Genomic DNA, 22,402 nt, shown 5'->3' with positions numbered 1-22,402 from the left:
CAAGAAGGGTGGATTACCTGAGGTCAGGAGTTCAAGAACATGGTGAAACCCCGTCTCTACTAAAAACACAAAAATTAGCCAAGCGTGGTGGTGAGGTGCCTGTAGTCCCAGCTACTCGGGAGGCTGAGGCAGGAGAATCGCTTGAACCCAGGAGGCGGAAGTTGCAGTGAGCTGAGATTGTGCCACTGCACTCCAGCCTGGGTAACAGAGCAAGACTCTGTCTCAAAAAAAATATTTATGGCCAGGTACGGTGGCTCATGCCTGTAATCCCAGCACTTTGGGAAGCCAATGTGGGCAGATCATGAGATCAGGAATTCGAGACCAGCCTGACCAACATAGTGAAACCCCGGCTCTACTAAAAGTTAAAAAATTAGCCGGGTGTGGTGGCACGCACCTGTAGTCCCAGCTACTTGGGAGGCTAAGGCAGGAGAATCGCTTGAACTTGGGAGGCAGAGGTTGCAGTGAGCTGAGATAGCACCATTGCACTCTAGCCTGGATGATAGGGTGAGACTGTCTCAAAAAAAAAAAAAAATTTGTAACTGTATTGTGTATGTGTAAATATATGCATATATATAACTATATATAAATTACATAAACCTTATACGTGCATATATATACAGTTTTCATTTTCTCTATTCAATATTATTTTATCAGTGCATTGGTTTGGATTCTCTGGAAAGGAGATGCTCAAAGTTAGGAGCAGAAGAGGTTTATTGGGGGTAATGCCTGTGAAAGATATAGGGAGAGGAAGCAGGATAGGTAGGGAGAGCCTCAAGTCATGATGCGGATCTGACAAGGTCTCAGTCAACTCTGCGGGAGACTAGGGGCAAAGCTGGGCTAAAATGGCCAGGCTTTAGTATGCACACCACGCTCAATCATTGCCTGTAGGCTGCCTGGGAAGAGTGTGGTCTTAACATGAACATGATCTTGAATCCTGAAGTTGCTGTAGCTGGAAGCCGTGAGATAAATGCACTCCTACAGCTAAACAGAAAGTTCTTTCATGAAAGGAATCCAAATGGGCTACATCCATGGCTGCTCCAGTCCACCCTTTGTATCATGTGGATTCACTTCTCCAAACATAATTGGGAAGGGCTTCTCTTCCTGTGAAAAACTTAGACGAGCATGATCAGTGGAATAATATACAGCCCCATTGCCGCAGTTGTTCTTGGAGGTGCAAGAAGTACTCATTGTTTCCTTCCTCTGCTCTAAATCCCTCTTGCTATCACTTCTACTAGTTTTAGTGGCTTACTGATGCTGTGGCCCAAACCCTAATTCCTCAGGGGTCTGAGGCCCCCTTCTCAGGCCAGAGTTGTTGCAATTATTCATTCACAATCACAACTAAGCAAAGGAATACCAAGAAATGCCCAAGGCGCAGTGGCGCACCCTGTAATCTCAGCCCTTTGGGAGGCTGAGGCGGACAGATGACCTGAAGTCAGGAGTTCGAGACCAGCCTGACCAACATGGTGAAACCCCATCTCTAATAAATATAAAAAATTAGCCTGGTGTAGTGGCGCATGCCTGTAATCCCAGCTACTTGGGAGGCTGAGGCAGGAGAATCATTTGAATCTGGGAGGCGGTGGTTGCAGTGAGCCAAGATGGCACCATTGCACTCCAGCCTGGGCAACAAAAGCCAAACTCCATCTTAAAAAAAAAAAGAAGAAGAAGAAAGAAATGCCCAAGTGAGTCACCACACATATTCTTCCCTGCCCCAACTGTAAAACAACAGCCCCACCTCTTCCCTGATCAGGGTCAATTACACTGGCAATATGATAATGATAATTTCTCTTCTTACTTGGTGATTCCTGAATACAAAGAGTTCAACGTGCCCAAGTGGTAGCCATACCATGTAACTTAATGTGACGCTTGCTGCAAGAGTATGGCCCTTTGGGAATCAGAATGTCTCACCATGCAGAGCCCAGAACTGCAGGAATAGGAATCATAAAGACCCTCAGTGGGACACTGAGAGCGATGATAAGTGGGGCTATACTTTTTCTGCTCCAGATGTCATTCAGAGCAGGCAGTCTTTTGTGCTACCTAGTATATGAGTCTGAGCAGTGTTTGTAGTGTGGGAAGTGTTGCCTTCAGAACCTGAAGGGACCTGCCAGGTACTTCGATTCCGTCTTTGCGGTAGGGGATGCAATATGCAGCAATTTGTCTTTTAATTTAGAAAGGATGTCCTGGCATGTCCCTTAAACACCAGACTCCTAAAACATTGACTGAGGTGGTAGTCCTCTGAATCTTAGAGCTATCTTCCATGATCTGGAGGACATGTGTCTTACCAAGGCCTCTAGTATGCTAGCTACTCTTGCTCATCCTGACTGATGGGCATGATGTCATTAATGTAATGGATCAAAGTGATATTCTGCAGGATGTCTGAACAGTCTAGATTGCTTCTGACTAGATGGGGTGGATCCACTGTAAGCTGGACTTTGGCTAGTACTCTTTTATCCAGCCCTTATAAGCTCCCACTCCAATAGGGGAGTGAAGATGACACTTTGGGACTATGTTTCAATGTCAGTCCAGATCCTGTGCCCAACAGTCCTCTGTGCACAGTCACCTGAATAAATACTTACAAGTCCCCTTTTGGAAGGACTGGGGAATCATTATAGTATATAATTACCATGGTGTTGCCAGTCTTTGGGGACCTGTGTACCTCTATAGTCAATGAGTTTTGGGTCTGAAAACCGACTTAGGTTCTGGAACCAGACAAAGGAGCATGCTTTTTAATTGAGAGCTCCATCCTCAGGTTCCTACTCATCCATTCTTGCTCTCTGTTGATTACACATCTTCAGCAATATCCTTGTTTTGACTGCACATCCATTTTACCCCCTAAGGATACCATGTTCTATTAACCATCGATACAACTCTTCACGTCAAGCCCCGTGCCAGTCTCTCTGATACTTGTAACCCCCATCCCACGGCTTCTGGCAATTAAATGCTGCCACCAGCCTCTACTACTTCAGTACCCCCATCATCCTTGTTACTATAAAAGAGCCAAGCTTGTGACAGTGTCTCCTCCTGTTAGCGCTGGAGCACTGGCTTGTAGAAGAAAGCCACCACTAAGGTTCTGTGTGATGCTGGCACTTTCACCAGCACATTTTTGATGGCCTTGGTAAATGGATTCTTTGCTGGTGCAGTGGCTCATGCCTGTAATCCCAGCACTTTGAAGGCCAAGGAAAGCAGATCACCTGAGGTCAGGAGTTTGAGTCCAGCCTGGCCAACATGGTGAAACCCTGTCTCTACTAAAAATACAAAATTAGGCTGGGCGTGGTGGCTCACTCCTGTAATCCCAGCACTTTGGGAGGCCGAGGCGGGTGAATCATGAGGTTAGGAGGTCGAGACCATCCTGGCTAACACAGTGGCTAACACAGAAACCCCGTCTCTACTAAAAATAAAAAAAAATTAAAAATAAAAAAAAATTAGCCGGGCATGGTGGCACCCTCCTGTAGTCCCACCTACTCGGGAGGCTGAGATAGGAGAATGGCTTGAACCTGGGAGGCGGAGGTTGCAGTGAGCCAAGATAGCGCCACTGCACTACAGCCTGGGTGACAGAGCGAGATTCCATCTCAAAAAAAAAAAAAAAAAAAAAAGGGGATTCCTCCGGGCCTTCTATGGAGCATCCTTAGAATTCACTCTATCATGCTCGCTTTGCTGAGCCATTTAATCTTTTCTTCCCCCAGTTGCTATGGCAATACAGACATTTGACCTTCACTCAGCAAGTATTATCATTTCCTCCACGCTCCTAGGAGCCTCTAGGGGCAGGTCCTTACCAGGAAGTTAAATTCTTTTTTTTTTTTTTCTCTTGAGATGGAGTTTCACTCTTGTTGCTCAGGTTGGACTGCAATGGCACGATCTTGGCTTACCGCAACCTCCGCTTCCCGGGTTCAAGCAATTCTCCTGCCTCAGCCTCCTGAGTAGCTGGGATTACAGGCGTGTGCCACCACACCCGGCTAATTTTGTATTTTGGGCAGAGACAGGGTTTCTCCATGTTAGTCAGGCTGGTCTCGAACTCCCGACTTCAGGAGGTCCGCCCACCTTGGCCTCCCAAAGTGCTAGGATTACAGGCGTGAGCCACGGTGCCCAGCCAGCAAGTTATATTCTATCCCAAGAAAGTGGTCCCCAAGTAAAAAAACTAGCCCTTAACCCACTTTTATATTTCACCCCTTTGATTAAGCACTATCAAAATCCAATCCCATGGTTACTTCCCTACTTTTACCACTAAATGTTGGCCAGTTCTTGCAGGATACTTTGGGTTGTAGTCCCTTTCTTTCCTTATCAGGCCTACTATGTTCTTGGCTACTAGACTATGCTGTAACTTAACCCATGAGAGTTTAAGATCTTTATAGTCAGGAGATTCTGGGAGGGGAGAGGCCTCTGCAGTGTCTTCTCACACAGAGGGGGTTCCAGTTCTTAATAGGGAGTGGTGGGCCCCCTCTTAAGGCTCTGAGGGTTCAGAGGAGTGCAGAAAGTCAGAATCTTTGGGGGGACCCCCCCGGATATTTCCATTCCATGTATTAGGATCCCAGGTTTTCCCAAGCAGAGTCCTGACCTTGATTGCAGATCTGCCTCTGGGAGCTCTATTGAAGTCCTCGAGTTTGGTCTTCAGATTTTTTTGCTCTCACTGCTATAGATAACGGCCTCTTTGTAAGCCATCAAAAAGGCCCTCTGACCTTCACAGTTAATTTTCAATGTTTGTTAACTACTCTCAGCTTTTCATTATCTCTTGGCAGGGCCCAATGCAACTTAATAACAGCCAGTGAATTCCACTGTCCCTGTACTCACTGCTGTCCCTCCGCCTACCCCATATGCCTGAACTGTTCCACCGCAGGAACATTCTCCCATTTCATATCAGTGAAAATTTTAGCAACTTGGATACCATCTTGTTCCAGAGACTACCTGTACCCTACAACATCCAGGAGGGGTTCTTGTTGCCAGCCAGGCAGTAGTACTGCAGTTCTCTAAACCTATCTTACTGCTCGCTTTTTCAGACCACTTCTGGAGTGGTCACCTGAGTCAGTGCAGGTGGTCTGGGGAGCAGATGCTGAGACAAAGTTAGGAGTGCAAGAGGCTTACCGACTGGTAACACCTGTGAAAGATAAAGAACGAAGCGGGAATGGGCAGAGAAAGCCTTTGGATAGGCTTCCCTATCCTGATAAAGTAAAGGAAGGCAGAAGCAAAATCGGGCAAGAAAAACCTCAAGCCATGGTGCAGATTCTTCCAAGTTGCAGTCTACCCAGTAGAAAGCGCCAGGTAAAGGTTATCACATAGATAAATTAACAATGGGCGGAAACCGCCAGGTCCCAGTAACCACACTGTCAGTCAATTGGCTTGGGGCTGTTCAGGAAGAGTGTGGCCTTAGTTCTGACATGGTAATGGATCCCAAAGGTGATGCAGCTGTGGGCTGACAGCGAATTGCTTTCTGGCAGTTGAACGGCAGATTCTTTCTAAGGGATGTCATGGCCGCCACGTCAGGTATTTTGTCTTGGAGTTCAGTGCTATTTCCATATGCCATTTTGCCTCTGTATTATGAGACTTATACTTTAAGAAAGATTCAGATAAAAAACCTGAGCAAATCAGGCAATTAATGGGATTCTGCTAAAACTCTTTGCCACAGTGGACTGTGAGAGAACTGGAGGAGTCTCAGGGCTTGCGGGATGTGTGTATAGGTTTGAGCTGCCAAGCTTCTGTCCCCTTCATTGATGAGAGGAGGAAAGTGAGATGGGAGGTGGAATCAGCTGTTGTTTGGGTGTGTGGAGGAAAACTGGCTCTCTCCTCAGAATGGCGTTTTAACAACCCAGAAGAAGAATTATGCAGAAGGAATCTGTTCTTTTTAATTTCTTTTTTGTTTGTTTTTTTTCAGACGGCGTCTTGCTCTGTCGCCCAGGCTGGAGTGCAGTGGTGCGATCTCGGCTCACAGCAACCTCCGCCTCCCGGGTTCAAGTGATTCTCCTGCCTCAGCCTCCCGAGTAGCTGGGATTACAGGCACATGCCACCACGTCCAGCTAATTTTTTTTCTGTGTTTTTAGTAGAGATGAGGTTTTACCATGCTGGCCAGGCTGGTCTTGAACTCCTGACCTCAGGTGATCCACCCGCCTTGGCCTCCCAAAATGCTGGGATTACAGGCGTGAGCCACCACGCCCAGCATGGGAATCGGAAATATGTGGTCTGTCTTGCTCTTTTTTTTTTTCCTTTTAAATTATATTCTTATTTTGAATGTATAGTGAAGGCCAGGCGCTATGGCTCACGCCTGTAATTCCAGCATTTTGGGAGGCCGAGGTGGGTGGATTGCTTGATCCCAGGAGTTCAGGAGCAGCCTGGCCAACATAGGGAAACCCCATTTCTACTATTTAAGAAACAAACAAAAAAAATGAATATATACTGGAGACTTTGAACTTACTGGAATTTAGCTGCTCAGAGCGTTAGAGGTGGGCAACTAGGACAATAGGGGCTATGGTCCAGGGTGTGAGGAGATACAAGGAACTTGGAAATGAGTCTTTCCCTTGTCTGCGAGTGACTCTGATTAAACTGAAAAAAGGTGCTTGGAATGCTTTGTCCCAAACAATTATCCTTTATGTACTAGATTTGGTTACACTTACGTTCCTAGCTGATAATAAAAGGAAGAGATGGGAGGCAGAACCCATCTTCAAGAAACCCAAAGGAAACAATACAATTATGAAATTTAGGATCATCTTCATAATTCTCAGAGAAAACAGAGTCCCAAATATTTTAGAAGACTTGTTTAGGAGTACAGCTTTCCCAGAAGTAAAATTAGAATACAGATCTCTTGACTCCTGACTTGGTACACTGCCTCAGTGATGTCCGTTCATGAAATCTCTGCAGCTCTGCCTCCCTAGTCAAACTGAGAAAAGAGTGGACGATATGGGTCACAAAGAATGAAATATCTTTTGGGGACTCTTGGAAGTCCTGTACTCAAAGATTGTACATGTATATACAGTGACCATTTCTTATTATCTTCCCTGACCATAACCAGAATAGAAATTGTATTCAGCCAGGAAAAGCCCCAAGTGTTAGTATAATTACATATTATTATTGCTCTTGAAGAGCGAAGTGTTTGTAAACAAAGCTCAAGAGAGAAATGATGAGTAATACGCTAAAAGAGCATCAGGGTGAGTGGCCCTTGCTTTTCCCTCCTTTTGCCACCACTGTGTTTTTTGTTTTTTGTTTTGTTTTGTTTTTTGTTCTTTTTTTTTTTTTTTTGAGATGGAGTCTTGCCCTGTTGTCCAGGCTGGAGTGCAATGACGCGATCTTGGCTCACTGCAACCTCCGCCTCCTGAATTCAAACGATTCTCCTGTCTTAGCCTCCCGAGTAGCTGGGATTACAGGTGCTCACCACCATGCCCAGCTATTTTTTTGTATTTTTTGTAGAGACGGGGTTTCAACATGTTGGCCAGGCTGTTGTTGAACTCCTGACCTCAGGTAATCTGCCTGCCTCAGCCTCCCAAAGGGCTGGGGTTACCAGTGTGAGCCACTGCACCCAGCCACCACTGTGGTTTTTAGGGTTTACTTCAATCAAGCTTTACCATTGCATTTATCATAGAGACCTTCTGAAGTACTGCCTCTTTCCTGCTTAAGCACCTTTAATAGCTCTCCATTACCTACTAATAAAGCCCACATTTCTTTTTACTTCTTTTTTTTTTTTTTGAAAGAAACATGGTGTAGCTCTTGTTGCTCAGGCTAGAATACTGTGAAAGCCCACATTTCTCTTTCTTTCTTTCTCCCTTCCTTTCTCCCTCCCTCCCTCCCTCCCTCCCTCCCTTCCTTCCTTCCTTCTTTCCTTCCTTCCTTCCTTCCTTCCTTCCGTCTCTCTCTCTCTCTCTCTTTCTCTTTCTTTCTTTCTTTTTTGACAGAGTTTCTCTTTGTCACCCAGGCTGGAGTGCAATGGTGCAATGGAGCAATGTTGGCTCACTGCAACCTCCGCCCACTGCAACCTCTGCCTCCCGGGTTGAAGCAATTCTCCTGCTTCAGTCTCCTGAGTAGCTGAGATTACAGGCACCCGCCATAATGCTCGGCTAATTTTTTTGTATTTTCGTAGAGACGGAGTTTCACTATGTTGGCCAGACTGGTCTTGAACTCCTGACTTCAGGTGATCTACCCGCCTCGGCCTCCCAAAGTGCTGGAATTATAGGTGTGAGCCACCGAGCCCGGCTAAAAGCCCACATTTCTTATTCTGATATTCAAGGCCTTATAAAATCTACCCCAGAATTTACCTGTCATCTAATTTACCACTATTCTCTTTGTCCCTTTGCTCTACAGGCTAACCTTCCAGTTCACTAAACTGACATGATGCTTTTCTGCCCCTAGGGCCCTTGCACATTTTCTTGTTCTCTTTTCTCCTCCCTTTCCCCTGCCTGTTTTTTCAAGGCCCAGATTATAAATCACTCTATTCTAGTTGAAAGATAAGCTTTCTGGTAATACTTCATTTGTGCCACTGATTTGGCATTTATCATATTCTTCCTTAGGTTTGTAGATAATACCAACAGTTCTAAAACCTTTTAACAAATTCTCCAGCCCTGAGAATCACTTCTCTTTGGCAGGTCCAGTAATCTGGTGAACTAGTTACCTGCTTCAACTTTCTCAACTCCTCACTCTTTCACATCTGTTCGTACAATTTAAGTTCCAGAACAGAGACTTCACTTTCTCCTCTAAGTTCCAGGGTTTGACTATTTGGCTGTTCTCTTTTTCTATTTTCCTCTTTCTCCCATCTCATCTTAGTTCTTGAATCTTGTCTCCTTTTCTAGCTTCTCATTAAAACATAACCAAGTCTCTCGTTCTTTTTTTTTGTTTTTGTTTTTTGAGACGGAGTTTTGCTCTTGTTGCCCAGGCTGGAGTGCAATGGCACAATCTCGGTTCACTGAAACCTCCACCTCCCAGATTCAAGCAATTCTCCTACCTCAGCTTCCCAAGTAGCTGGGATTACAGGTATGTTCCACCACACACAGCTAATTTTTTAGTAGAGGCGGGGTTTTACCATGTTGGCCAGACCAGTCTTGAACTCCTGACCTCATGTGATCTGCCCGTCTTGGCCTTCCAAAATGCTGGGATTACAGGCATCAGCCACCACACCCGGCCAGTTTCTCCTTCTTAAAAACAAAACCAGCTGGGCACAGTGGCATATGCCTATAATCCCAACACTTTGGAGGCCGAGGTGGGTGGATCACTTGAGCTTAGGAGTTCGAGACCAGCCTGGACAACATGGCAAAACCGTGTCTCTACAAAAAATACAAAAAATTAGTTGGGTGTGGTGATGTGCACCTGTAGTCCCAACTACTCAGGAGGCTGAGGTGGGAGGATCACTTGAGCCCAAGGGGTTGAGGCTGCAGTGAGCTGTGATTGTTATCCAGCCTGGGTGACAGTGAGACCCTGTCTCAATAAAACAAACACCCCCCTACCAGTCCCCCCACAAAACCCCAAAACCAAACACAGAAGTTGCCTTTTCTTTTACCCTGTTTTCCTTTAAATCAAGGTACCCTCTCTCCTTCCTTGTTATTGATACACTTCTTATATTGCATTCTGAGTTGAGAGCCTACCACACCTCTGAAACTGACGTCTGGAAGATCAACCATAACTTCAAAATGCCAGATTCCAGTCTCTTCTTCTACTTGAACACCCTTCTTTCATGGACTTCTTTTTCTTTCTTTTTTTTTTTTTTTGAGACGGAGTCTCGCTCTGTCGCCCAGGCTGGAGTGCAATGGCCGGATCTCAGCTCACTGCAAGCTCCGCCTCCCGGGTTTAGGCCATTCTCCTGCCTCAGCCTCCTGAGTAGCTGGGACTACAGGCGCCCACCACCTCGCCCAGCTAGTTTTTTGTATTTTTAGTAGAGACGGGGTTTCACCGTGTTAGCCAGGATGGCCTCGATCTCCTGACCTTGTGATCCACCCGTCTCAGCCTCCCAAAGTGCTGGGATTACAGGCTTGAGCCACCGCGCCCGGCCTCCATGGACTTCTTTACTTACCTTTCTGAATACCCACCCCAACACTGATCCCGTTTTTACTCCTCATCTGTCCTTTATTTCTCACAGTTTGTTCTCCAGTCCTCTTAGCAAACTTTCATCTATGAGGATGATTCTTAGCTCTGTCTCTAGCCCTGACTTCTTATCTAGGCTTCATTTCCAGTTGTTTGCTAGACATTTGTGTGTGTGTGTGTGTGGATGCACCATATGCTTCTTTAAGATAGCAGGTGCCAGAGTTAATTTATCGTATTCTTCTTCTTCTAGGTCCTCCCCAAAACCTTCCTGCCTCTTGTCCTTTCCATTACAGCTAGTGGCATCACCTCATTTCCATTATTATTATTATTATTATTTTGAAGTGGAGTTTCACTCTTGTTGCCCAGGCTGGAGTGCAAATGGCACAATCTCAGCTCATTGCAACCTCCACCTCCTGGGTTCAAGCGATTCTCCTGCCTCAGCTTCCCGAGTAGCTGGGATTACAAGCATGTACCACTACACCGGCTAATTTTTGTATTTTTAGTAGAGACAGGGTTTCACCATGTTGGCCAGGCTGATCTCAAACTCCCAACCTCATGGGATCTGCCTGTCTTGGCCTCCCAAAATGCTGGGATTACAGGCGCGAGCCACTGTGTCCGGCCTTAACAGGTGATCTTGAGAGAATAATTCAGTAGAGTTGCTAGTGGTATCAGTGAATCTTGGAGAACTCAGGAAAGAATTGCAGGAGAGGAATTTGATTCCAAATCCCCTTCTTTGATGGAACCTCCGATTTACCTAAAATTTTCTCTATTATCCCATTTTACAAAATAAAACTACTCTCTTGAACATCTATCAGTGTTATTTATTTCTTCTTTCTGGATATTATATTTGCTGTAATATTCTGCTTTTGCTGTATTTATAAACTGGCCAATTTTGTCATTTCTTTTTTGAAAAATTTTTCTTCTTATTATTTTTTATACAGATGGGGTCTCACTGTGTTGCCCAGGTGGGTCTTGAATTCCTGGGTTCAAGCGATCCAACTCCAGGGCTCAAGCTATCCTCCTGTTTAGGCCTCCCAAAGTGCTGGGATTAGAGGCATGAGTCATCACGCCTGGCTCTGCAGCATTTCTTAAGGAGAGGGATCACCTCTCTTCTGAACTCTGGAAAAAGACCAGGGTGTTGCCTTTGTCACTTGCGCCTAGATGTCCCTCTCAGACTGAGTGCTTCCTTGAAGAACGGATGACGAAGGCGGTGACTCAGAGGCTCCCACTTAACCTTGTAATCTGTGTTCACGGTGCTGGGTAACCACCCAAGTTGGTATTTACTACAAATACACTAAGTATCCTAATTGCTAAGGTGTTATCTAGGAGAGTTTAGGCGCTTCCGCCTTTCCAATATCTGGGTCAATATCCCACATTTAAAAAAAAAAAAAATTCTCCTTACAAAAACTCGGGCAGGTGCGGTGGCTCAAGTCTGTAGTCCCAGTACTTTGAGAGGTGGAGGCAGGCGGATCGCTTGAGTTCAGGAGTTCAAGACCAACCTGGACAACATGGAAACTCCATCTCTACTAAAAATGCCAAAATTAGTCCGGTTTGGTGGTGTGGGCCTGAATTTCCAGCCACTCAGGAGGCTGAGGTGGGAGAATCGCTTGAGCTTGGGAGACTGTGGCTGCAGTGAGCCGAGATTGCACCACTGCACTCCAGCCTGGGTAACAGAGACTCCAATCTCAATGAAAAAAACAAAACTAAAGCAAAAAAAAAAAACCAAAAACCTCAAAACAGGCCGGGCGTGGTGGCTCACGCCTGTAATCCCAGCGCTTTGGCATGCCAAGGCGGGCAGATCACTTAAGGACAGGAGTTCAAGACCAGCCTGGTGAAACTCTGTCTCTATTAAAAAATACAAAAAATTAGCCGGAAATCAATTGAATCTGCGAGGCGGAGGTTGCAGTGATCCGAGATCGCGCCACTGGACTTTAGCCTGGGCGACAGAGCAAGACTCCGTCTTTTTTTTTTTTTTTTTTAAACCCAAACCGAAAACCATCCCATGGGAGTGTCTCTGCACCTATTCTGGTTCAGGGGGCTGCCCAATAAAAGAAAAATAAGAAAAAAAAATTTTTTTTAAGTCTTTTAAAAGCCACCCAGTGTTCAGGAGGTGCGCTCCTGGAAGGACATTCCCTCTTCTGTCCCCACCCCCACTACATCTTTTTTGCTGTTCCTCCCCAGGGAACGGGCTGGTTTGATGGCCCTAATCCTTATATACAGCTTCCTCTGGAATGCAGAGACTTTGCATCCCAGTTGAGGAGCTGGTAAGTGGACTTTACCCTATAGGACCCACACCTAGCTTCTGAAGGCTGGGGGAGGGGCGGAAATGAGCTCCCGAGAAGACACAGGAATCTGGGCTGCATCGAAGATTCCTCTTCTACTCCAAATAGGTACAGGGTAAATATTTGTTGTAACTAAATGAGAACAAAATTCTGAGCCCAGCAACGTAAACTAAGTCAATCTCTTTTTTAAATATCTCAATGGTTAACAGCTAGGTGCCAGCTTTAATGTTTTAACTGCAGCTGGTATGAGCGGGGTTCCTGCAGTTTGCAGAGCCCCTAGTCTTTACTCTTTTCTGGGAACTGCGATCAGCATCCCTAATTCTTGAGAGGCTAACTCTAAGGTGGATTTACAATTTGGGGTTGAGTCCCTTTCAGTTTAGAACGAAGGTCATTCCTATTCTGGTAAATTTGCGTTCCCGGTTTCCATTCATTCAGTCAACAAATATTTATTAAGCATGTAGTATGTACCAGTCCCTGTTGTAGGCGTTTGGGGTGCAGCAGGGCACAGAATAAGAGATCCTTGCTCTGGTGAGGCTTATCGTAGGACTGGAGGCAAAATGATGAAAATGATTTTGAAAATTATGTTATTAACTACAAGGTGATAAATATTACATAGAAAAAGATGTCAGGCTGGAAAATGATTGCGGAGGCCACGAGATAAAAGAGAATCCAAGATCAGGGTTCTGGTTCGGGTCAGGGAAAAGGGAGACGAACTGAAGTGCAGGAGGCTCTGAAGTCGGGGGACAATGGAGATATCTTCTGCAGAAAGCGACGAAAGAGCACTCTGGTTCCTGCAGCGGTAGGTGAAGGACAGAAAGTGCCCTGGCCGGCGATTCCCTTGGAGTAAACCGGAGGCAGGAGGCTGTTTTCTAGCAGAGCCCAGAAGATGCTCTGGCAGACGGCTCCCGGGGTCTTGGCCGGCGGTCACTCACAGCCATCCGCGACGCCCCCAAAATGGCCTCCGCGCCCCTCGCCGCCCCGCCCCGGCGCTCCGCAGCCCGCCAGTCCACGTGACCCGGCCCGCCCCTCGCGGCTGGAGACCCCGGGTCCCGGTCCCCGCGGCGGAGGCCCCGCCCCCTACGGGAAACGGACCAACCGGAGCGGGGAAAGGCGGGGCGGGCACTGACGGCCCGCGGGGGTGGAGCTCCGCAGCGGAGTAACAGGTTGGTGGGAGGGGGAAAAAGGAGGGAGCGCCGAAGACGAGGGGGAGGGCCGGAGCTGCGCGTGCTGCTCTGACCTAGCCGGAGCCCGAGCCCGAGCCCGAGCCTGAGCCCGAACGCACGCACGCCTGGGAGCGCCGAGCCCGGTCAGGGTAAGTGGACCCGGAGTAGGGGCCAGGGCACCCGAGAGGAAAGCGAGCCCTCAGGGGTACCTTTGAGGGGCGGGCATCGAGGCGGAGTGAGATGCCCCTCTCTAGGGCACAGGTGCCGAGTGGGAGACGGGAGGAGGGGAGGTTGGGGCGGGGTGGGGTACTGATTAAGAGCCGACCCCTACCCTGAGGTGCCAGATGCAGGTGACTGGGAAGGTGCCAGGCGAGGGGCACCTGGGGCGAATGCTGTTGCCAGGGCATGAAAGCGTTTCAGCGCCAGATCTCTCTGGAGGTCAGACGCCAGCCCTAGGGGCAGAATTTCTCTTGGAGACGGCGGTGGCGGGGGGAAGGAGTTAGTCCCAGCTGAGTCGGGAACTGCTGCTGCCTGAGGTGCAGACTCGCCAGGGGAGGGCATCTGCAGGTGCTGCTTGCTTGAGGTTCTTTCCCGCGTCCTCCGGTCTCAACTGGCCGCTGTCACCTCCCTGATGGCTTTGAGATGACTCTGAGGTGTGGGATCTTTTCCCCAGCCCTTCACCTCCCACCGAAGGCAGTTGCGAATCAGAGACACTGAGGGGCAGATGAGAGGGCACCCTCGTCTCTTAGCCAGGTGTACAACCATTAGGCTTTCACTTTCTGTCCTTTGCTTTCGTGCCAGGGAGAATCGTTCCTTCTTCCTCATGAGAGAGAGAGTACTCCCGAAGAGAGGGATATGAGGAAGCATAGAGCCCTGCCTGGGCCTGCAAAATATTGATAAATATTAATATTATTTCTCAGGAGGCCCCTTTCTGGGGGCGGATGTCAAACCCTTTCTCCAAGTATACATGAATTTTTTCTGTGGTTCTAGATGGGGACCATTGGATGAGGTTTGGGAGCCCAACCAATTTCCTTGATGGCTGGAGGAATCCCCATTACTCCCTGAACGCCCTCCAGGCATCCCTGACTCCTGAACCTTGGTGGCTGTCAGAATGGCAGCAGGCACTATTGGTGCAGGAAATAGGCAGGACTCACCAGGAGACCACGAGACTAGGGAAATTACAACTCCAAATCCCCAGGACAGGTGAAAGGTGCACCTTAGGGCGCAGACAAGACTGGAGGCAAATTTCTTTGCCTTAGGCAGGTAAGGGAACTAGAGTCAACCTTAGCTTGGCCCCTTTGAAGCCCTGCCTGAGGAAGGTTGTTGTAATTGGGAAATAATTAGCAACCGCTATGTTTGTAGATGGGCTGCCTACACATGCCTATGCATCTCTTCTTTCATCCTGGATGTTTGGGAGTCTGGGGGCTGGCTCTGGGGGACTGCTAATCCAGAGATTTGCCGGACTCTAAGAGGATTCTGGCTTCCTAGAACCCTTCCTGTGTTTCCCAGGCTGGCCTGCATGCCATTCCCCTTGTGGGAGGTGAGGAGGGTGTAGGGCTTTTCTCTCTGTGCCAGGGAGGGGCGAACTGAGGGCCAGGGAGGTGGCCAAGGCAAGTGTGGGATCAGGAATGCAACTTTGGGAACCTGAAAGGGAGGGGTGGAGGGAGACAAAGTCTCCCTGTCACATACTGGCCTGTCACCAGGTTCTTGTTCATTTGCTCCTCCTGCCTATTCCTTCCCTGTCCTCTGTCCTCTCCTTTAGAGCTTTGGCTTTGCCATGAAGGCCAGAGAGCCCCTGCCTGTGGTCTTGCCCCTCTTCCTCCTCCGTGGTGTGGAATTTCTCTGGTCTGCTTTACAAGCTGCCAGTGTATTCTCCCTGGCCCCCCCCACCCTTCCCCTTGCCTCTCAAACCAGTCCAGCCAGTTTGCAGGGGCCCAGTTCCTCATTGTGTTTTTTTCCCTACTGGCCAAGCCGCTCTAGCCTGGCTCTCAGGTTTCTGCTTTTTCAGTGGACCTAGGCAGGAGTCCACTTGGGGGATTGTTTTTGGATCCACGGGGAACCTTCTTATCTCTTAACTATGAGAAAAAGGGTGCCGAATCATCAAGGTCACTGAGCTGTCCTTTTCTATTTCGACCATTTGCTTTCCTTGTTACCTCTGAGAGGGTTCTAATCTCTATACCTCAAGTTCTCCCATTTTCTAAATCTGCCGATTATTTAGCATCTAACCTATTGCCTGGCCCTGTGTGAATCAGCCCTTCCTCCGCACACCCCCACTTCCTGCCAGAAGTCCAGAGACCCTGTCACTCCTAGTTGGAAACCAGATGCATATGCCTGGGCCAGAGGTGATGGAATTGGGGCAGGGCAGGCTAATGAGTAACTCAGGGAGAAGTGGCTGTCTGGTACAGGTGTAGAGTGTTCTCCCACTGCTTACAGGCAGGAAAGGCAGAGGCAGACAGATGCAGCTGAATTAACTTGTGGTCTGGTCTCTTCCTGGAGTACAGTTAGTGAGGAGAGCCCTGGGCATGTGACAAGGGAGAGAAAAGCAGGGTCAGGCACTGGTGAGGGCGCAGGCCCTGGACTCCATGTTGCCTGGCCCTCGCTCACTGTTTACCTGCCTGCTTCTGGGGCTTACGCAAGGCCTCAGAGCTGCCCTCCTGCTTTGGTCCCGCCCCACTGTCCTCTGTAACAGAAGGCGGGTAGGTTTCGGATTTTCCATGTTGAATCATTTAGAGCCCTGCTTTCTGACCCACCCCAAAGATCCCTTCAACCCTCCTGGCCCCTGATCCACATGTCCTTGAACTGAAGGTGACTGAGGTTAGGGAGTTAACCTAACCTGGGACCTGGGGGAGTGCTCAGCACTGCCTCTGAACAATTTAGTGCTGTTGCCCAAGGGGCTGTGCCCTCCACTGGGCCTAGGCTGGGAACTCCTTGACCTGGATCTGGAAGATCAGTAGATGTACTGACAGGGTAGACAGCATCATGAATAAATCATGTGGCTTCCCGACAGCCGGCAATCTAGGCACATCTGGTTCTAAGATCATGACTACATAGGGCAGCAAGGCTGGACCAGGAGGAGGTCCTGTTGCTAAGAGGTCCTGTTACTGAGGCAAGTAGATTTGTCTTGGGCAAATCTCCCCACTGCTGTGCAAGTGGGCTTTAGTTCAGGATACAGCCTTTAACAAATATTTGTTGACATCTAGCACATGCCCAAACACCTGGGGACACAGTGGTTAGCTGATAGCCATGGTCTTTGCCCTCCAGGAGCTTATTATCTAGTAGGGGAGGAGACGGACAAGAAATAATTACTCCAATAAATGTATAAATATAAACTGGAATAAACCTGCTGAAGGACAACTAGAGAGCATATAACGTGGATCTGACCTGGTTTGTGGGAGGCTGATTTGTGAGAACTGACCTTGTTTGTGGGAGTGGTGGTCAGGGAAGACTTCTCTGAAGAAGTGACATCTTTCTATGAACCAGGTGAAGCCAGAAGTGCCTGTTGGACAAAGTAGCATGTGTGAAGGATGATATTTGTTGTCAGCTTTGTGATAGTCACAATGCTAAATGTTTTCATGTTTAATATCTTGTCTTTTCTCTCCTTTTTATTAAATTAGAACCCAAGTTCAATAAAGTACAAAAATCTTTTTTTTTTGTTTGAGATGGAGTCTTGCTGTGTCACCCAGGCTGGCGGATCTTGGCTCACTGCAGCCTCTGCCTCTCAGGTTTAAGCAGTTCTCCTGCCTTGGCCTCCCCAGTAGCTCAGATTCCCGGTGTGCGCCACCATGCCAGGCTAGTTTTTGTATTTTTAGTAGACATGGGGTTTCACCTTGTTGGCCAGGCTGTTGTTGAACTCCTGACCTCAGGTGATCTGCCTGCCTCGGCCTCCCAAAGTGTTGGGATTACGGATGTGAGCCACTGCGCCTGGCCTAAATAAAGCACAAAGATCTTAAGTGTGTAACTTGGTAATTTTTTATCGTTGTATATGCCCATATAATTATTTATTTATGCATATGGCTGCATAAATATCATTCTTACAGATAATAACCTTGTGGGGCATTATCATTATACCCATTTTACAGGTGAGGAAACTGAGGCACAGAAAAGTTGTGGGTTTTTGTTGTCAATGTTGTTTTTGAGACAGAGTGTCACTCTGTCACCCAAGCTGGAATGCAGTGGTATGATTACAGCTCACTGCAGCTTCAAACTCCTGGGCTCAGGTGATCCACCTGCCTTAGCCTCCCAAGTAGCTGGGACTACAGGTGTGTACCACCATACTCAGCTAGTTTTTTTTGTATTTTTTGTAGAGATGGGGTTTTGCCATGTTGCTCAGGCTGGTCTCAAACTCCCGAGTTCAGGTGATCCACCCACCTTGGCCTCCCAAAATGCTGGGATTACAGGTGTGAACCACCATACCAGAAAAGTTGTGATTTGCCTGAGGTTGCATACACTAGGTAAAGAGCAGAGACAGGATTCCAAACCAGATCCTGACTCTAGTCCAGTGCATTTTCTACTGGATGAGTGGTTTGGAGAACTACTTTACTTGTCTGCCTTCACAAGCCTTTTAAGATGGGGTGATGAAAGTTTGTGTGTGCTGTCTCCTCGGGGAGGGTGCCTTGTTTTCATCATTTTCTCATGGAGTCCCAGGGCCAAAAAGATGAAGAATCATTCCTAATAAAGGGCTCTTCTCTCCCTGTTCCTTTCTCTTAAAAATTGCTGGGAATTCTAAGAATGCCCTTCTTCAGATAGGAGACCTTCCCTACCAAGCCCTTTGTCACCTGTAGCTCTGCCTCTCCCATCCCTTCCCCTCCCTTCTCATCTCACCCTCATTTCCTGGCTTGCTAGCACTTTACAGTCCCTGAAAGGGGCCTTGCCAAGTTTCCTTGGCCCAGAACTCCACGGGGAGGTTGAGTTGGGTATGTTTGTGTTTCTGTCTGGCACGTTAGAGGCTCCTCCTCCAGTTTGGTGCTAGGCTCTGGTGGAGACTAGCAGAAGGGGTGGGGAAGCTGAATTTTTTTATTTGCTTGGAAGACAATCTCTCCCCCAAGTTCCTGGAGTCAGAGCATACCTGGAATACATTCCATTTGCTGACTCTGAGCTTTAGCGATGTGGGCCTGGGAAGCTGGCCTATGGATGGTGTTGGCTCTGGCTCTCAGCTGAGACAAGTTTACCTGACTTGGGGCCCCTTGAAATGGCACTTTTCTTTTTGAGAGAAAGTTTCACTCTTGTCACCCAGACTGGAGTACAATGGCGTGATCTTGGGTCACTGTAAACTCCGTCTCCCAGGTTAAAGTGATTCTCCTGCCTCCGCCTCCCGAGCAGCTGGGATTATAGGCACCCGCCACCACGCCCGGCTGATTTTGTATTTTTAGTAGAGACAGGATTTCACCATGTTGGTCAGGCTGGTCTCAAACTCCTGACCTCAGGTGATCCACCCACCTTGGGCTCCAAAAGTGCTGGGATTATAGGCATGAGCCACCATGCCTGGCCGAGTGGCACAGTTTTTAAACCACATTTAAATCTTTTTGGCTGGGTGCAGTGACTCATGCCTATAATCCCAGCACTTTGGGAGGCTGAGGTGGGCGGATCACCTGAGGTCAGGAGTTTGAGACTAGCCTGGCCAACATGGTGAAACCCCATCTGTACTAAAAATACAAAAATTAGCCAGGCATGATGGTGGGTGCCTGTAATCCCAGCTACTTGGGAGACTGAGGCAGGAGAATCGCTTGAACCCGGGAGGCAGAGGTTGCGGTGAGCCAAGATCATGCCATTACACTTCAGCCTGGGCAACAAGAGCAAAACTCCATCTCAAAAAAACCACAACTTTTTCTTGAATAGATAATACATCTACATGGTTCCAAATTCAAAAGGGACAAAGAGATATACAGTAGAATGTCTACTCCTTTCTGCTCTTCCCGAGAATAGAAACTGGCCCATCCCTGTTCCTAGTCCTCAGTTCCTCCACCTCAAAGGCATCACTACTATCAGTGTTTCTAAGTTTCTTTCCGGAAGTGGGATGATATACTTTGAGGTCTTCTATATTTTAAACGAGCCCTGGGACAGAAGGTCCCTTTTTCTCCAGTGAGATGGCAGTATCTGTTGAGCAGGGTGTGGGTTCTGCCTTCCCTCAGAGGGAGGCAGGGAGGAAGGCACATGGTGGTTTTTTTTTTTTTATTTTGGAGATAGAGTTTTGCTTTTGTCACCCAAGCTGGAGTGCAGTGGCACAATCTTGGCTCACTGCAACCTCCACCTCCTGGGTTCAAGCGATTCTCTTTTTTTGTTTGTTTTGTTTTGAGATGGAGTCTAGCTCTGTCGCCCAGGCTGGAGTGCAGTGGCTGGATCTCAGCTCACTGCAAGCTCCGCCTCCCGGGTTTAGGCCATTCTCCTGCCTCAGCCTCCCAAGTAGCTGGGACTACAGGCACCCGCCACCTCACCTGGCTAGTTTTTTTGTATTTTTTAGTAGAGACGGGGTTTCACCGTGTTAGCCAGAATGGTCTCGATCTAGTGACCTCGTGATCCACCCGTCTCGGCCTCCCAAAGTGCTGGGATTACAGGCTTGAGCCACTGCGCCCGGCCCAAGAGATTCTTCTGCTTCAGCCTCCCGAGTAGCTGGGATTACAGGCATGCGCCACTACACCTGGCTAAGTTTTTGTATTATTAGTAGAGACAGGGTTTCACCATGTTGGTCAGGGTGGTCTTGAACTCCTGACCTCAGGTGATCCACCTGCCTCAGCCTCCTAAAGTGCTGGGATTACAGGCGTGAGCCACTGCTCCCGGCCACATGGTGGTATTATGTGTATGTATGAAGATAAGCAATCTTTTTTTTTTTTTTTTTTTTTGAGACAGGGTCTCACTCTGTCCAGGCTGGAGAACAGTGGCATAATCACTGCTCACTGCAGCCTCTCCCAAGCTCAAGTGATCCTCCCACCTCAGCCTCCCAAGTAGCTGGGATTATAGGTGTACGCCACCAGGCTCAGCTTATTTTTGTATTTTTTGTAGAGACGGGGTTTCACCATGTTGCCCGGACTGATCTTGAACTCCTGAGCTCAAGCAGTCCGCCCGCCTTGGCCTTCCAAAGTGGTGGGATTACAGGCATGAGCCACTGCTCCTGGCCATCAAGCAAAATCTTTAAACTTTTAACAAAGCCTGGCTCCCCAGGGCTGTATCAGAGGAAATGGATTATTTTAGGTTAGTGAGTCTCAAAGTGTGGTATCTGGACCAGTAGCATCAGTGTCACCTGGGGAACGTGGTTAGAAATGCAAATTCTCAAGTCCTAACCCAGACCTACTGAATTAGCAGCTCTGGAGGTTAGGTCTAGCAACCTGTATGTTAAAAGGCTCTTCAGGGGCCTTCTGTTAGTCTGAGAATCAGTGGTTTATCTATAGGAACTGACAGGGAAGTCAGCCCCCAGGTAGAAGTTTCATAGTTTCCAGTTAAGTCTCTCAGCCTAAACTCATTTCTTCATCTTCTAGGACTCCTCCTATTTATGGAGCAGGCACCTAACATGGCTGAGCCCCGCGGCCCTGTAGACCATGGAGTCCAGATTCGCTTCATCACAGAGCCAGTGAGTGGTGCAGAGATGGGCACTCTACGTCGCGGTGGACGACGCCCAGCTAAGGATGCAAGAGCCAGTACCTATGGGGTTGCTGTGCGTGTGCAGGGCATCGCTGGGCAGCCCTTTGTGGTGCTCAACAGTGGGGAGAAAGGTGGTGACTCCTTTGGGGTCCAAATCAAGGGGGCCAATGACCAAGAGGCCTCAGGAGCTCTGGGCTCAGATTTTGAACTCCCTGAGAACCCCTACTCTCAAGTCAAGGGATTTCCTGCCCCCTCTCAGAGCAGCACATCTGATGAGGAGCCTGGGGCCTACTGGAATGGAAAGCTACTCCGTTCCCAGTCCCAGGCCTCACTGGCAGGCCCTGGCCCAATGGATCCTAGTAATAGAAGCACCAGCATGTTGGAGCTAGCCCCGAAAGTGGCTTCCCCGGGTAGCACCATTGACACTGCTCCCCTGTCTTCAGTGGACTCACTCATCAACAAGTTTGACAGTCAACTTGGAGGCCAGTCCCGGGGCCGGACCGGCCGCCGAACACGAATGCTACCCCCTGAACAGCGCAAACGGAGCAAGAGCCTGGACAGCCGCCTCCCACGGGACACCCTTGAGGAACGGGAGCGCCAGTCCACCAACCACTGGACCCCTAGCACAAAATATGACAACCATGTGGGCACTTCGAAGCAGCCATCCCAGAGCCAGAGCCCGAGTCCTCCCAGTGGCTTTAGCCGTTCCCGTCAGACTCAGGACTGGGTCATTCAGAGTTTTGAGGAGCCACGGGGGAGAGCACAGGACCCCACCATGCTGCAGGTCAGACCCAGTCCCTCCCTGGCTTCCAAATGTCAGCCCCTTGTCCCTTCTCATCAGCTTTTACCCACCAGCCATGAGCCTCCTTGCTAATTCAAATAGCCTAGGCAGAAACGCTCTGCCTTTTGTTCTCCACCGTATCTGTCCACAAAATAGGTGATATTCGCATGCACAGGATATTTCCATGGGTAAAATTCTAAAGAAAATGGAGCAAGCTATAAAATCACTATTCACAAGTTTGTACCTAGTTGTCATTGCCACAACCATTAACTATGCCTCAGTCACCAGCATTTGCCAGGTCTGCAGAATACGTAAGGCAGGCTTGGAGGATAAGAGCAGTTTCCTTGGTGCTCTTGCCAAAATTCCACAACTTTCTCTCCTACTCAGGAATGTAAGTAAGTGAGGGAGCGACTTTACTTTGAGAGAAACTTAAGTCCATTTTAAGAGTAAATTATTTATAAACTCTAGCGTGTTAACTACCATTAGTGACAAATCACTTGTGGCACAGTTTGCAGCTGGTTGAGATGTTTGTTGAGGAAAATCTGGTTTACAGCAGTAGTGCAGAGGTGCATCCTGTGTTGGCCCCTCCCTGGCCTGTTGCTCAGGCCTCCGCACCGTGT

General features: G+C 48.3%; 1 protein-coding gene across 2 annotated transcripts in view; it reads left to right on the top strand.

The window, feature by feature from the left end:
• Positions 1-13,451: 13,451 nt before the first annotated feature.
• CGN (cingulin) overlaps positions 13,452-22,402 on the top strand; it is a 28,215-nt gene continuing 19,264 nt past the window's right edge. Inside the window, exons 1-3 of one of the 2 annotated variants that reach the window (XM_037997947.2) lie at positions 13,459-13,578; positions 14,420-14,692; positions 20,899-21,785. In XM_037997947.2, the coding sequence (XP_037853875.2) occupies positions 20,913-21,785 (873 nt within the window). In that variant the 5' untranslated portion in view covers positions 13,459-13,578; positions 14,420-14,692; positions 20,899-20,912. Of the gene's footprint in view, positions 13,579-14,419; positions 14,693-20,898; positions 21,786-22,402 lie in introns of both variants that reach the window. The other variant, XM_007977193.3, reaches the window with a different exon arrangement.

This window comes from Chlorocebus sabaeus, chromosome 20 (assembly GCF_047675955.1).
Source record: "Chlorocebus sabaeus isolate Y175 chromosome 20, mChlSab1.0.hap1, whole genome shotgun sequence".
Taxonomy (NCBI): Eukaryota; Metazoa; Chordata; class Mammalia; order Primates; family Cercopithecidae; genus Chlorocebus; species Chlorocebus sabaeus.
Note: the sequence above shows the minus strand (reverse complement) of the source record. Positions and strands in the feature narration are given on the sequence as shown.